The following is a 15134-nucleotide window of genomic DNA, read 5'->3' as shown; positions in this document are numbered from 1 at the left end:
CGTTTCACTAGCAGTTTCTAAAGCAGCAGTCTGGAGGTATGCCACAGCAGATGGCAGGTCAGGAGTGGGCAAAGAGACAGAGTGGCTCTATATCCTGTTAAAATGATGCCCAGAGAACCAGCAGCAAGAGCGATAATATGAAAAAGCAAAAATGAGACCTACCTCCAGCTCTAACTTGATTTGTAGGGCAGCTAGCTCACCCTGGTGGATGGAAACCTCAACTACACAGTCACCAATTCCCTCCCACACCACCTCCTGAGACAAAACTGATCCTGCACCCACTTCAGGGCACTCACCTTCAGTCAAACAACTGAGAGTCCTGTAACAAGAACAGAGCACCAAAGAGCAATACACCAGAAGCATAGCAATGGCCCAAAACAACGCCCAAAAGGCAAGAAGAGACAGGAAAGGAGGATGGACAGAAACAACCCGAGAGGGAGTAGGGAAGGGCTTATTACAGTGAGGGATTGTAATCAGTGTCACAAAACTAAATACTGAAGTATAAACTGCTGAACAGAAAACTAATTTCCTCTGTAAACTTGCACTCAAACTGCAAAAAACCGATTACCCTAGAAACTGTGGGGAAACTGATTCAGCCAGGTTGATATCATGGATGACTTCAAGAATGAATAAGCTTTTTATACCACTCTACACCTAAACATGTTGTAGATAATGTGTGAAGTCGCTGGAAAGTTATTAAACTGGAATCAGGAATAAAATGCACGTTCTGGTGGAAACAAATATAAGTCATAATTGAGTTTTTTCTTTACCTTAGAGCTGATTTACTTTCTGGATGATCTAGGCGATGGCAAGTCTAACCACACAGACGGTGTATCACAGTATTTATTTACTGCATAAATATCTGTTGACTACCTATCACGAGCACCTGGGAGAAAGATGAGGCTTTCTTCTGACATGAAGACTGAGAGCCGCAGAACATGCAGGGCAGTTCTGCTAGTGCGCTATGGGTTGTCTTGAGGGGAATCCACCCCAGGGCAGTGAGGTGGTTGGGCATCATATAGCAGGCACTAGCCGGATACTGAAGACAGCAGACAAGCCAAGCAAGCCTTTGGAGGCATTGCAGTCCTGGGGAATTCACACACAAAAGATGAAAACTTGTTGAAAGAGTGCTCACTGCAGTGCAGAGAATCAACAGAGAGCTGTGCAAAAGAGAAGCTGCAGATGCTCTGATGGGAGTGGTCGATGGCCAGCCACGGTGTGATTTCCACTGCAACGCTGTGAGGGCTCCAGTGCCAGCTGGTGGCCATCAACCGGGATCTCTCTGCGCAAAAGCAGTCAACAAACAAAGTCTGACCCAAAGCCAATCACAGGTGTGACACAGGACCAAGCAGCATGGGGCCCCCATGGGCCCGGAGCCAACTCAAGGGCAGCTAATGACAACAATAAGCATTGAAAAGTAACTCAGACGTGTTAGCAGTAGCCGTTTAGGAAGAGGAATTTGGAGTGGAGAGATCTGAAGGAGACTCTCTAATACCCTTCAGAAAGCATGTGTGCGTGCACATGTGTCTCAGTGTGTGCACACTTTCACTTAAAAACTGAAACTGCATCAGTATCTAAAGGCATACAAATACAATGACAGAAAGTGTAGGTCTTCCTATCTCTCTGAACCTTTTATATTTTTCATTTATAAGTCTGATCCAACAGCCTCATGCTTAGAGGGGGTGGTAATAACATAAACATCTTAGAAAGGAATCTTTGGGTGATATTTCACATAATGATAAACATGATACAGTCAGCTCTGTGGCTCAGAAAAGCCCCAGCTCAGCTTTCACCAGTAAAAGTTGGTCCACCTGCTCTCTCTGAAGCTCTGTTGATAATTATCCTTGCTTCCTCAGAAAGGCAATTGTGGAGAGGACAATGCAAATTTATTAAGCAAGCAAAGCAAATGAGATGGGTTCCCCCCATTATTACTAATACGCAAAAGTCCTTACCATGGAGGAATGCGCAAATCTCCCAAGAGCATTCAATAACTGCACCTATCCCTAAATGTAGTCCCCGCAAAAAAGGAAAAGAATTTCCCAGAAACAGTGTGCCAGAGAATGGCATTTCCAAAATGACCAAGTCCAAACCAGGTGATCATTTTATGAGGTGATCACTGCTGTATGCTGGCTAAATAAGGGGAAGTAAACTTGGAACTCCGGAGTCTTTAAAATGAGTCAGGTGAGTCTCTTACCTAGTGCACCATGACCGTCTTGCTCCTGCTCCTTCCCTGCAGAAGCCATCATCGTTGAATAGGTATCAGTCCACCAAGGCTTATACTTCAAAACCTGTCCAACTGCCTCGTCTTCAAAAAAGTCAGCTCTGGAAAGGCGGAGGAGGAAAACACACTGAGTGGGCTATATGCTTAGCATGATTCTCATTTCTTAAGAATTTATCTCAACTCATCATATTCATACTACAATCAAACACCAAAACTAGGGAATTCTGAGGCTCTTTTTTTGCCCCTAATAGTTTTATTAGCATACAACTCACATATCATACCACCTAATAGTTCAGTCACATAAAGAAGAGTTGTACAATCATCACCACAATCAGTTTTATAATGTTTTCTTCATTCTTGTACTCATCGTTATTGGTTCTCCATTTCCCCCAATGTCCCCTGCCCTACCTCCAAGCAATCAATAATCCAGTTACTATATGTATAGATTTATCTATCCTGGATTTCATATACATAAAAACATTTTCTGAAAACCAAAACAGCTTTGAAATAGGTCAAAAGAGAAATCAACTGGTAAGATATTACCTTTTAACCTAACTATGTCTGCCATAACTGACTTTACAATGCTCTCTTGTCTGGCTATTCACACCCTCAACTATGATCAGAGGATATTCACCATAGATTTAATGCATGAGTAGACCCTGCAAATGGGTTTGCAGCTTCCACTGTCATCCAAAGCCTTCTGCAAATAAAGGTGTTTACAATTTCAGCTCTTATACCATTCCCTCCTTTAGAATTGGATTATATCATTTACAATCCTTGGATCACACAGGCTTGTGTATTTCTTCCACATGGACTTGGTTGACACCTCACAGCAATAGTTGCTTATTTAAAAACAGGTTTTTAAGATCCCAGACACTATTCTTTCTGATGGTCAGGAACCATGTGGTTTCTTCACCACACTTTGCTTTAGCACCCGTATCTTCAGTGATCTCTTCAGGAGGGTGAGCATCAAGCAGGGCCATGTCATAAAAACTAATTGTTCTTAGATTAGGGCTAGAATTAAGTGCAAGCTGAAAATGTAGTCATGCATCCATAGTTTATACATGTCTCTGGTTCACCTGAGACATCATTGTCATTTTATGTTATAGAACACTATCAATCATCCCGCTGGTGATCACCTACACTGATGATGCTACAGATTTTTATGAAAGCAGACTCCTCTTTCTCCCAGGAAGCAGCCGGTAGGTTTGAGTTGGTAATTAGCAACTCAAAGCTTATCCTACAGGGTCACCAGGGCCCTTTAAGTATGAAGTTAGGTATAAAGTATTAGTGAAATACCAGACACAGGGCCAGACAAAGATGCCCTTTGTCCCCACTCTTATTTAACATCATGCTGGAGGTTTTAGCTAACAGCTTAAGGCAAAGAAAATACATCAAAGGGATTCACCTGGGGAAGGAAGAGGTAAAACTATTGTTATTCACAGATATGATTTTATATATGGAATATCCCAAAAGCTCCACAAGGGGAATACTGCAAATCATAGAGGAATATGGCAGAGTGGCAGGATACAAGATCAAAAACCAGAAGTCTATCAGACTGCTATATACATTAGAAAAGACCACAGAAGAGGGGGTAAAAAAGGTGGTACCCTTCACAACAGCCAAGCACAAATTGAAATATCTGGGGATATACCTAAAATAACCAAATATTTATATGAGGAACTCTACAGAACACTATTACAAGAAATCAAGAGTGACCTCAACAAATGGAAGAATATCCCATGCTCATGGATTGGAAGGCTCAATATAGTAAAGATGTCAGTTCTGCCCAAGGCACTATATAAGTTTAATGCAATCCTGATACAATTACCCTCATCTTTCTTCAAAGAAATGGAAAAACTGACTACCAACCTCATATGGAGAGGGAGGAAGACCAAAGAAGCCCAGAACTAACAGAGAACTCCTCAAGAAAAAGGACACAGTGGGAGGGCTTGCTTTCCCACTGACTTTAGTGCATACTATACAGCCACAGTGGTCAAAACCACATGGTATTGGGATAATGACAGATACTCAGACCAATGGAATAGAACTGAAAACCCAGAAATAATATCAGCATACAGACAACTGATCTTTGATAAGGACCCCAAAAATATTCAATGGGAAGCAGATGCCCTCTTCAACAAGTGGGGCAGGAAAAAATGGATAGCTAGCTGCAGAAAAATGAAGCAAGACTCTCACCTCACTCCATGCATAAGAATAAACTCAAGGTGGATCACAGACCTCGATGTACAACACCAAACTATTAGGGCCATCAATGAGGGAACTGGGACAAACCTGAGAACATTGGCACAGGGAATACATAGGCTAATGGATAGGGAAGGATACAGATACAGAGGAGGCACAAATTGACAAGTGGGGTATACTGAAGATATAACACGTGTGTACACCGAAATAATTCACCAAGAGAGTAATAAGAGAGCCCACAGACTGGGAAAACATCTTTAACAACGACACATCAGACAAAAGTCTTATTACTAAAATCTGTAATACTCTACTAGCTTCCAAAAAGAAAAAAACTAATTGCCCACTGAGGAGGTGGATAAAGGATAAAGGACCTGAACAGAAGTTTCACAGGGCACAAATCTGAAAGGCCAATAAACATATGAGAAAATGTTCCTGATCACTAGCCATAAGAGAAATACAAATTAAAACAATAATGAGATACTACCTAACACCCTTAAAGATAGCCCAATTCAAAAAATCAGAAAGCAACATGTGTTGGAGGGCTGTGGTGAGATAGGAACTCTCATCCACTGCTGGTGGACCTGCAGATATATAGAGTCATTTTGGAAATCAATTTGGCAATATCTAAAACAGATGGTAATTGAGCTACCAAATGACCCAGCAACCCCCCTACTGGGCATATACCCACAACAGGCAAGAAACAAACCACAGCCAGACATCTGTGCTCCAATGTTCATTGCAGCACAGTTTACAATTGCAAGGAGTTGGAAACAACCCAAATTTCCATAAACTGACAGGTGGATTAAAAAACTGGTACACACATACAATGGAGTACTACCCATCGTTAAAAAGCAGTGATGAACACATGAAGCACATCGCCGCATGGGAAGAACTGGAGGAATTCATGCTAAGAGAAGTAAGTCAAGCACAAAAGAACAAGGACAACATGAGTCAGCTAAGCTTTAAAAAAATGCAAAAGGGGCATAGGGAAATAAGCTACTGTTTACAAACATTCCTGGGGTGAGGTCCAGGTAGTATGGCAGGGGCCAGACCCAATCCAGGGGTACATATGGTAGCCAACTAAGTAGGAGGGGAAAAGAAAAATACCCAAAAAGGTAGCGAGGAACAGGGCACTAGCCCACCCAAGGGGAGGGTACTGTTTACATCTCCTCCACAGGGAAAGAGGGACCACACTTCAACCCAGTGCTCCAAGATGTGAATGCAACATGCCAGCACAAAGCAGGGAATCAATAGAGAGGTTTGAGGGCCTGGCCCCAATCCCAACTATGTGGACAGCCCCCCTCTCCCAGAAGAATTTACTTCAGAGAACAGCACTGAAGCTACAGCCCAGGGTGAGAGACATATCTGATCAGAGCACACAGGAGCCAATGAAGGGGGAGGAAGAGAGAATGGAGCACATCCTGGCCCAGCAAACCTGAGGACGATATCCCTGCTCAGAGCAGCCAATGCACAGAGAGGACCATATGGCCGACCCCACTACAAGACACGACACCCCTCACTGACCCATAACCTATTGGGGATAACACTGGAGACAGTGCGGGTATTGTGCCCGATCTGACCCTAACACACTGAGGCTAAATGATAAGGGTGTGCAACAGAACAAGGGGAACAGAGCAAGGAAGTCCCCAGGGAATACCAAAAATAGACTTTGGTGCCAGCGTGTGGCACCCCATCAGACTTGACTGGAAAACACTCCTAAAGGTCAACAAACACACCTTGAACTATTTTATAGGCTTTTCTTTTTTGTGTGTCATTGGTTTTTTGTGTTTGTTTGCTCTGTCTTGTTTTTTGTGCATATTATTATCTCTGCGGGTCTATCTAGAGAAGATAGGTGGGATAAACAATCTGGAGGAGAGAACAACAGGACCAACGGTTTTGGAGCGGGTGGAACACAGAGAGGGGAACAGAGGGGTGGGAGAAGGAAATGGAAGTTAACAAACCCAGGGACAAGGGAAGAACAAGTGATCCAAAATCAAAGGCAAAGAGGGTGTAGGAGGCCTGGTAGGTCTTGACCAAGGGCAATGTAACAGAGAGGAGTTACTGAAACCCAAAATGAAGGCTGAGCATGATAGTGGGACAAGAGGAAAGTACAAGGAAATAGAGGAAAGAACTAGGAGCCAAAGGGCATTTATAGAGGTCTAAATAAAGGCATATATATATATATATATATATATATATATATATATATATATGATGGGGAAATAGATCTGTGTGCATATATTTATAGGTTTGTTATTAAGACAGCAGATGGACATTGAGCCTCCACTCAAGCCCTCCCTCAATGCAAGAATACTTTGTTCTATTAAACTAGCATTCCATCATGCTCACCTTCCCGACACAATCACTGAAGACTTAGCAGGTGCATAAGCAAATGTGGTGAAGAAAGCTGATGGTGCCCTGCTTTCAAAAGACATAGCATATGGGGTTCTTAACGGTTTGAAGATAAAACAAGCGGCCATCTAGTTCAGAAGCAACAAAGCCTACACGGAAGAAGCACACCAGCCTGTGTGATCACGAGGTGTCAATGGGATCAGGTATCAAGCATCAAAGAACAAAAAATCGTATCATTGTGAATGAGGGAGAGTGCAGATTGGAGACCCAAGATCCATCTGTAGGCAACTTGACATTCCCTTACAGAAGGGTCAGGAGGAGAAAATGAGCCAGTCAGGGTGTAGTATAGCACCAATGAAACATACAACTTTCCTCTAGTTCTTCAATGCTTCCTCCCCCCCACTATCATGATCTCAATTCTACCTTACAAATTCAGCTAGACCAGAGCATGTACAATGGTACAGATTAGAACTGGAAACACAGGGAATCCAGGACAGATAAATCCACTCAGGACCAATAATGAGAGTAGCAATACCAGTAGGTGAAGGGGAGAGAGGGGTAGAAAGGTGAACTGATCATAAGGATCTACATATAACCCCCTCCCTGGGGGACGGACAACAAAAACATGGGTGATGAGAGATGTCAGACAGTGTAATACATGACAAAATTTTAATAATTCATAAATTATCAAGGGTTCTTAAGGAAGGGGAGTGGGGAGGGAGGAGAAAAAAATGAGGAGCCGATACCAAGAAAGAAAGTTTTGAGAATGATCATGGCAACAAATGTACAAATGTGCTTGACACAATGGATGTATGTATGGATTGTGATGAGTTGCATGAACCCACAATAAAATGATTTTTAAAAGAAAGTAAGTGCTCACAAAATGATAATGGCAGGCAACATGTACAAATATGCTTGATAGAATTTATGTATGGAATGTTACATAAGAGCTGTATGAGCCCCCAAAAAATGATTTTAAAAAAAGAGTTACAGTCTTGGTAGATCAGTGTAAGACATGAAAAAATAATAATTTGTAAATTATCAAGGGTTCATGAGAGAGGGAGGGTGGGGGATGAAGGGGGAAAATGAGGAGCTGATATCAAGGGCTCAAGTAGAAAAAAAATGTTTTGAGAATGATGAGGGCAACAAACATACAAATGTGCTTGACAAGATGTATGTATGTATGGATTGTGGTAAGAGTTGTATGTGCCCCCAATAAAATGATTTTTTTTTAAATAGGAGACACAGGATTAACTCCTTCTACCACAGGCTAGTGGGCTTAAACGGCTGCCCTTTCTGTAAGTTAGCAGCCCACTGATTAACCGACTGCATGTAGCACCAGCCCTTCTCATGCCAGCCATCACTGCCATCAGGAAAGAGAGAGAAGCACAGGAACATGAAGTCCAGGTTGCTGCATATCTACAAAAGAAGTCAGAAGGTGGCGCAGGCGCACGTGCGCGCACGCACACAAACACACACACATTACTCATCTTTTTTTTTAACCAAAATACAACCTGTTTCATTTAACTATCCTGACCTTAACAGTTTCTGAATTTTAAACTATGGCGACGTGTGGGATGGGGGGAGCAACCTATGTAAAGAACAGAAAACTAATCTTTCTATATTTTACTTGCAGCTTTAGCCGCAAAAAATAACAGCTAGATTCAAAATATACCTCATGGAGGACATTTACTCAGACATTAAGCTAAATTATCAACATGCAATGCAAGAAATAAGTTTCGTAGGAACCAAGTGACAAAAAATATAGCTCGTGGTGAAATTCATTTACAGTAACTTTTCAGTTAATTGGGACTCAAGGAATCCATTGTTTCTAATTAATTGAATTTCTAGCTGATAGTTTTATGACCTTAATACTTTCGCCCCTTTCCACTGAGATGTTTAAGGGGGGAATGTGTAATTAACTTAATACTTTTAAAATTAGAAGGATCACAGATACTTCAGGGAAGTGTTTGTACACGCCAGATTCTGTGCGAAGGCTTTTAACCTGCTGTTTTTCTGAAACTCCGGTCACTACCATGGGGCAGGGGTTGTTAACATGCTCATCCACAGGGGTAGAAACAGCCTCAGAAAATGTATGTACCCTAAGATCAGAGAAACAGCAGAGTGTGGCCAGGATTTGAATCTAGTTCTAAGTCTTATTCCATAACCCAAGCTCTTCACCAGTAATATTTACTTCATTTTTATGCTGGAGGGTAGGAAATATATATTGGGCAACGCAGAATAGTGAGTATCTTGAAATGGTGTTTCTCAGTCACGATCGCTGTCACAGAACGAGGTGTAGGGGACGAAGAGGAAGCAGGGGCTATGGAGACTAATCTAACAACGTGTCTATGCCCTTAGCCCACGCTCCTCACTGTAGGGAAACTTCGTGAGCGTCTACTAGACATTCGACTGTGAACTTCTTCTAGGAAAGGAGCTGAAAGAAAGATAAGTAATAAGAGGAGAAAAGGACAAAATATCTATCAATTGTTGAATGGAAAACCAATTTTTTTCTGTCAGCTTTCAGCCAAATCACCACAAACTATTGTTACAAGGGGGTGGGGAAATCGCACAAGCACTATATAGTCTGTTCACTTCAGGCCATGTTCCATGCTCCATGTTGAAGGTAACTCAAGAGGCCGTCGTGGCCTCGTGGGCATGGGAGAATCAGCAAGGACGAGAGCATAGTGCCATGCCAGGCACTCCCAGATTCTCGGATAAAATAAAACTGGGGGGGATGGCCAAGTTCCTGGAGGAGGTGATATCTAAGTCAACAGCTGAAAAATATTTAACAATTAACCAGAAAAGTGGAGCAAGAGAATATTCTAAGCCAAGAAAATAGTGTGCCAACGGCCAGTAAATCTGACGGTACACTGGTGGAAAAAAAACCCTTCTTTTCAGTGGAGAGTAAAAATGCCCACTACTGGAGGTCCATTCTGACTCAGTGACCCTACAGGAGAGAGTGGGAGGCCTCTTTAGGGCTCCAAGACCGTAAACCGTGGCTCTGGCAGGCAGTCTCATCTTTCTCCCATGAAGAGGCGGCTGGGTTTGAACTGCCAGAACGTGGTTAGCAGCCGAGTGCTCACGGAACCCACGGCGCTACCGGGTCTAACTGAAAAGAACGTACATTGCAGTGACCACGGCCTGTAAGGAATCTGGGCCACTTTTAGCCCTAAGAAGTGAGCAAGTTTCTAAAGGGCACCGATAGCCTGAGCAGCATATCCTGTCTCTCCCAAATTTATGGAAACGAAAAATCAACACGTCTTAAAACGGTGCCCCCATTCCTATGTCACAAATAACTTACAATGCTGAATCAATGCTTCTAGTTTTCTTCCTCCAAAATAGGTGAGATTTTATGAATTGGTTCAGGTAAAAGCACAATTTGATTGGGAAGGGGAAATATATGCAAGCTTGGTTATCTGAAGCAAAAAGATGAAGGATCATCATCACAGAATGTTTCAAGATGCCTTCAACATACTTAGGGGTAAAAAATAATACCCCAAAGGAATTCTAAATGGCAAGCAATAGATGGTCAAAACGAATGCTTGTGAATCACCCGGTCTATTACATGGCCAGCACTGTATTGGGCTGTAGAATATGAGGAGGCACCCCCTCCCTAAAAAAACAGGCATTTTTATCCAAAGCTATGTATTTAAATTTTTTTACAAAACAACCTTATCACCTTCAAAATACTCTCCATTACACTTAATACATTTGTCAAATCTGAAATTCTGTTCTTGGAAACATTTTTTAAACTCATCTGTTTGGATGGCTGACGTGAGCACCTCCCTTGTTTTTTTCTTCACCTCTTCTACGTCATCAAATCACTGTCCATTCCTGTCAATCTGCATTCGTGGAAACAAAAAGAAGCTGCAAGGAGTGAAGTCAGGTGAGTTAGGTGCCTGGGGCAAGAGAGGCATGCTGGTTTTTGCTCAAAAGTGGTTCACTGAGTTGGCTGCATGATCAAGTGCACTGCCGTGGTGGCAAAACCAGTCCCCGTCTGCCACAAATCAGGTCTTTTATGTCGCCCACTGTTATGCTATCTTTTCAAAACTTCTAAATAGAAAGCTTGATTAAGTCTGACCTGGTGGAATGAACTCCAAGTGTACTACAGGTCAATATTTTTTTCTGTTTGGGAAGTTGACTGATGTCCCAAACAAGGTTTGTCATCAATCAACATTGCACTTTTTTTGAAACAAGAAAACCACTTGTATATTTGATAGCACTGTCCTTGTGAGCTGTGTTCAACATCACAACAATTTCTGTGGCATTTTTTTCTCAAGCAGGACACAAAGTTGCACAGACGCAAACTGTTCTCTTAAATCAGCCACCACCAAAAAAAAAAAAAAAAAAGAGGTTCCAGAGAAATTGCTTTTACAAAAACATTCACTGTGACCAGAGAGAACTTTCCGAGTCGACGCCACTGGGTGCACTAACGCAGAGCAAGTTACTTGATGATTGATATCTAGCTCCACCCAGCAGCGCTCTTTCCTGGGCTTTTTGGGGTACACCCTTGTACATCACCACCATTAACCTCATCCCTAAAAAACTAGAGAGTATTCATTTTACAACTGAGGATTTTAAAAAATACTAATCAGAGCCTTTGAGGGAAGGCTGTAATAGCCCTCACTGGCCACTTGAAATACACTAATTTTCTACACAATTTACCTCTCTAAATGTGTTCAAAAAGACCTGGTGGCACAGTGGTTGAAGTGCTCGGTGCCAAATGAAAGGTGAGTGGATGGAATCTGCCAGCCATTCTGCAGGAGAAGATGCAGCAATCTATTTCTGTAATGATTACAGGCTTGGACACTCTAGGAGGCGGCATTCTCTCTGTTCTGTTCCACACAGTCACTGTGAAAAGGCATCAACCCCATAGCAATGGGTGGTAGTAGTAGTAACTGCTTTAGGCGAAAATTAAAATTAGTTTTTCTTAAACACAAAAATAACTCTGACAGCATGAGACATGATGACTTGGAGAGAGAAGTCAAATACTGTAAAAGCACATAATATATTACATTAATTATATATTACAGATGACTATTACATTTAGGTGTACAAACGCATTACACACTCAATTTATTACTGGCATTGCAGATAATAAAGTATTTAACATATGCCTTTTCTTCCAGTGTGTTAACCATTAAAAACAGAAAAGGCTTTGAACTAAAACAATTTTAATTAAAAATTTAGAACTTTACTGATGCTTAACTTAATATTAACACATTTGGATGAGTCACTCAGCTAGTATACATGATGAGTAATGAATAAGTATCACAAAAATTACAATTAGCTAAAATTGTATTGCTACAAAAAAAGAAAGAAAAGAAAAAGATCACAAAGAACTTTTACCTCATAACTCTACTTTCCTAATTTAGCCCATGACTAAATTTGGCTAAAAATTTAAACCATGCATGTAAGAACAACAATTTATTGAGAAATGGAAAGAACATGCCACACATACTATTAAAGAAAACGGCTTCTGAATAAAGAAACTCAAAAGATAGAGACAAATAAGGCTATTTATGATATCACATTTCCCACTATAAATTCTAATTTTCTAATTCTTGCAGGCCATTTAGTTATCCTTCTCGTTTTAAAAAGAGACAAGAGAAATCAATCACAAGGATCTACATATAACCCCCTCCCTGGGGGATGGACAACAGAAAAGTGGGTGAAGGGAGACAGTCAGTGTAAGACATGATATATAATAACATATAAATTATCAAGGGTTCGTGAGAGGAAGGAAAATGAGGAGCTGACATCAAGGGCTCAAGTAGAAAGAAAATGTTTTGAGAAAAATGATGGCAACAAATGTACAAATGTGCTTGACGCAATGAACGTATGTCTGGATTGTGATAAGAGTTGTACGAGTCCCCAGTAAGATGACTTTTTTAAAGGGGAGAGGAGACAGGCACTTCTAGTTACGCTCCCTCCCACTTGAAATTTCAGCCTTGTAAAGCTTCTTCTGTTTTTAATGCTTGCCTAAGAAATTTGCCAACAATAAACTTTCCACTTTAAATATTCAGCATGGTTTTAAATGGGTTTCTTCAAATTACTCTTCAGTGGACCTTTAAAGCCACAATTGGAGAGATAAAGGTAATTAGAAATGTCGATGTAAAGGGAGCTGAATCTTTCAGATGTCCTCCAAAACATTCCATGGCCTGCTCTTACCCAGCTCCCTTTAGGATGTTGAATAGTTCAACCATTTATCATTATACTTCACTCAATGCATTTCCACATCACAAGATATATTTCTGCCATTCCAATTAGTACCCTACTGTGTCACAGAAGATAGAATGCGAATCCAAGGGCAGCAGCAGTCAAACTTAAATAGTGCGTGTGAGGAGGGAATACGAAATAGTGGATGGAAAAACTTTCCAGTCCTGCCCAAGCCACTTAGTAGTAGTGTGAACTTGGGCCAGCCCCTTACCCTCCTCTCCTCCTCAGTTGTGAAAACTAAATTAAATACTCACAAGAGATGCCTCATCAGCAGAAAGCAGTATACAACTAGAAAGGTGGAGAAAGAGGGCCATTAGCGCTCTAAGAGTAGAGAAACTGTTGGCCCAGTGCTTAGGAAGATAACCGGGGGATCTAGAGGCCCAGCTGACAATTGCCTCTGTGGAAGATGTCATTATCCTGGCTGATGACAAATATCATGATCTCCCCAAGTGATTATTTATCTGTCCAGTAATCACCTAAGCCTCTTAAACAAATAAGTTGTGTAACACATTCCCATCCATAAATGTAACAGCCACATGTAATGCATAATAGATTATGTTAATTCAATACATTGCATGTTTTAAAGTTACCTAACTGCTCCCTGCAAGTCATGACATCTCATGCCATCAGGGTTTTGGGGGTGTTCAGGAAAACCTAATTTTAATTCTCATCTCACATACTTTGGACAAGTTGTCAGGGGAAACCAGCCCCTAGAGAAGGACATCACTCTTGGCATACAGAGGGAAGGCCCTCAAGGAGATGGACGGGCCGGGTGGCCACCACAACGGGCTCAGGCACAGCAGTGACTGTGAGGACGGCGCAGGACCAGTGGAGTTTTCTTCTGTTGTGCTCAAGGACACGGAGTCAGAACCCACTCAACACCACCTCAGAGCAATTCTAATCGCCGTGCACAGCACGACAGAGTGACTGCTCCCCACTGCCATGGGCTGTTCAGAGAGAGCTGGTGCTGCGAGGGGCAACTGCAAGACCGCCCAGGTACTGCCCAGTTGTTGCAGGGTCGTCAGAAAGTGGTGGTCCTCAACCTTCCTCATGCCACAACCCTTTCATACAGCTCCTCGTGTTGTGGTGACCCCCACCATAAAATTATTTTCATTACTACTTCATCACTGTAACTTTGCTACTGTTCTTAACCCACAGGTTTAGAACCACTGTTTAGAGTCAGCACTCAGAATTTCCAGAGTTCAAAAGCACACACACAGAATAGTTTGAAAAGATACTCATTCTCTTCAAAATGAGAAATTTCAAGTAAATTATTTACTATAGATACTCGAGTATAAGCCAACTCGAATATCAGCCAAGGCACCTAATTTTACAACAAAAACTGCACTAAATATGTGCTGGAAAACCTCGGCTTAGACACGAGTATATGTGGTGCACCTGGCAGCACTCAATACTCACAGGTAATGATCAGCATCAAATTTGGCCAGCTCAGCAGCCAGGCGCTTCTGTCTTCTTTCAGCTGCAGGTGTAGAATCTGGGTCCTTAAGATCGATAACATCACTCAATTCATCCTAAGAACACCCAGAGAAGAAAGAACCATGACTAGCTCCCACTTTAGTCTTTGAAAACCAAACAGTGTACACAATGCCAAAATACAGGGAGGATGAAATTGATTGGTAAGCCACGAGAGGAACCACTTACTACTCGCCAAACCCACTTGGAGGCTGTCGTATAAATCACCTCAGTTAATTTTTATAACAAACAAACCAAGCAATGAGCATACAGTAAGGCTAGAAAAGCTTCAACATCAGAAACAGACGGGCATGACCCTCCCAAGTAAGCAGGAACATTTACTTGCGAGTCATTCCACGCTTTCTGAAGAGAGGTGGAAACTACTAAAGACAAACTGGGTTTGAATAGCGATCACTTACATAGAGGCTTTCCTTTTGTTTCTTCCTACAAAGCAATGGTAGTGCTAAGCTGCTAACCACAGGTCAGGGGTTCAAACCCAAGCACAGCTCTGAGGGAGAAAAATGAGTCTGTCTGTAAACCCCCTAAGATTTACAGGATCACTAGGAGTTGAAAGCAACTCGATGCTAGCGGGTTTCATGTTTTCTTAATAGTTTGTCTTCTTAAAAACTCAAACTCAACTGCCATTGCATCAATCCTGACT

At 41.8% G+C, this 15134-nt stretch overlaps 1 protein-coding gene across 1 annotated transcript in view; it reads right to left on the bottom strand.

The window, feature by feature from the left end:
• The window catches only part of SHQ1 (SHQ1, H/ACA ribonucleoprotein assembly factor), a 134739-nt gene that overhangs the window by 101269 nt on the left and 18336 nt on the right, over positions 1-15134 (bottom strand). The window contains exons 5-6 of the mRNA XM_075549886.1: positions 14420-14532; positions 2195-2322 (exon numbers count right to left, since the gene is read on the bottom strand). Of these exons, the coding sequence (XP_075406001.1) occupies positions 2195-2322; positions 14420-14532 (241 nt within the window). The remainder of the gene's footprint in view (positions 1-2194; positions 2323-14419; positions 14533-15134) is intronic.

The sequence above is a fragment of the Tenrec ecaudatus genome, chromosome 5 (assembly GCF_050624435.1).
Source record: "Tenrec ecaudatus isolate mTenEca1 chromosome 5, mTenEca1.hap1, whole genome shotgun sequence".
Lineage (NCBI taxonomy): Eukaryota > Metazoa > Chordata > Mammalia > Afrosoricida > Tenrecidae > Tenrec > Tenrec ecaudatus.
The sequence above is the reverse complement of the archived record's forward strand: the minus strand, read 5'-3'. Positions and strand labels throughout refer to the sequence as shown.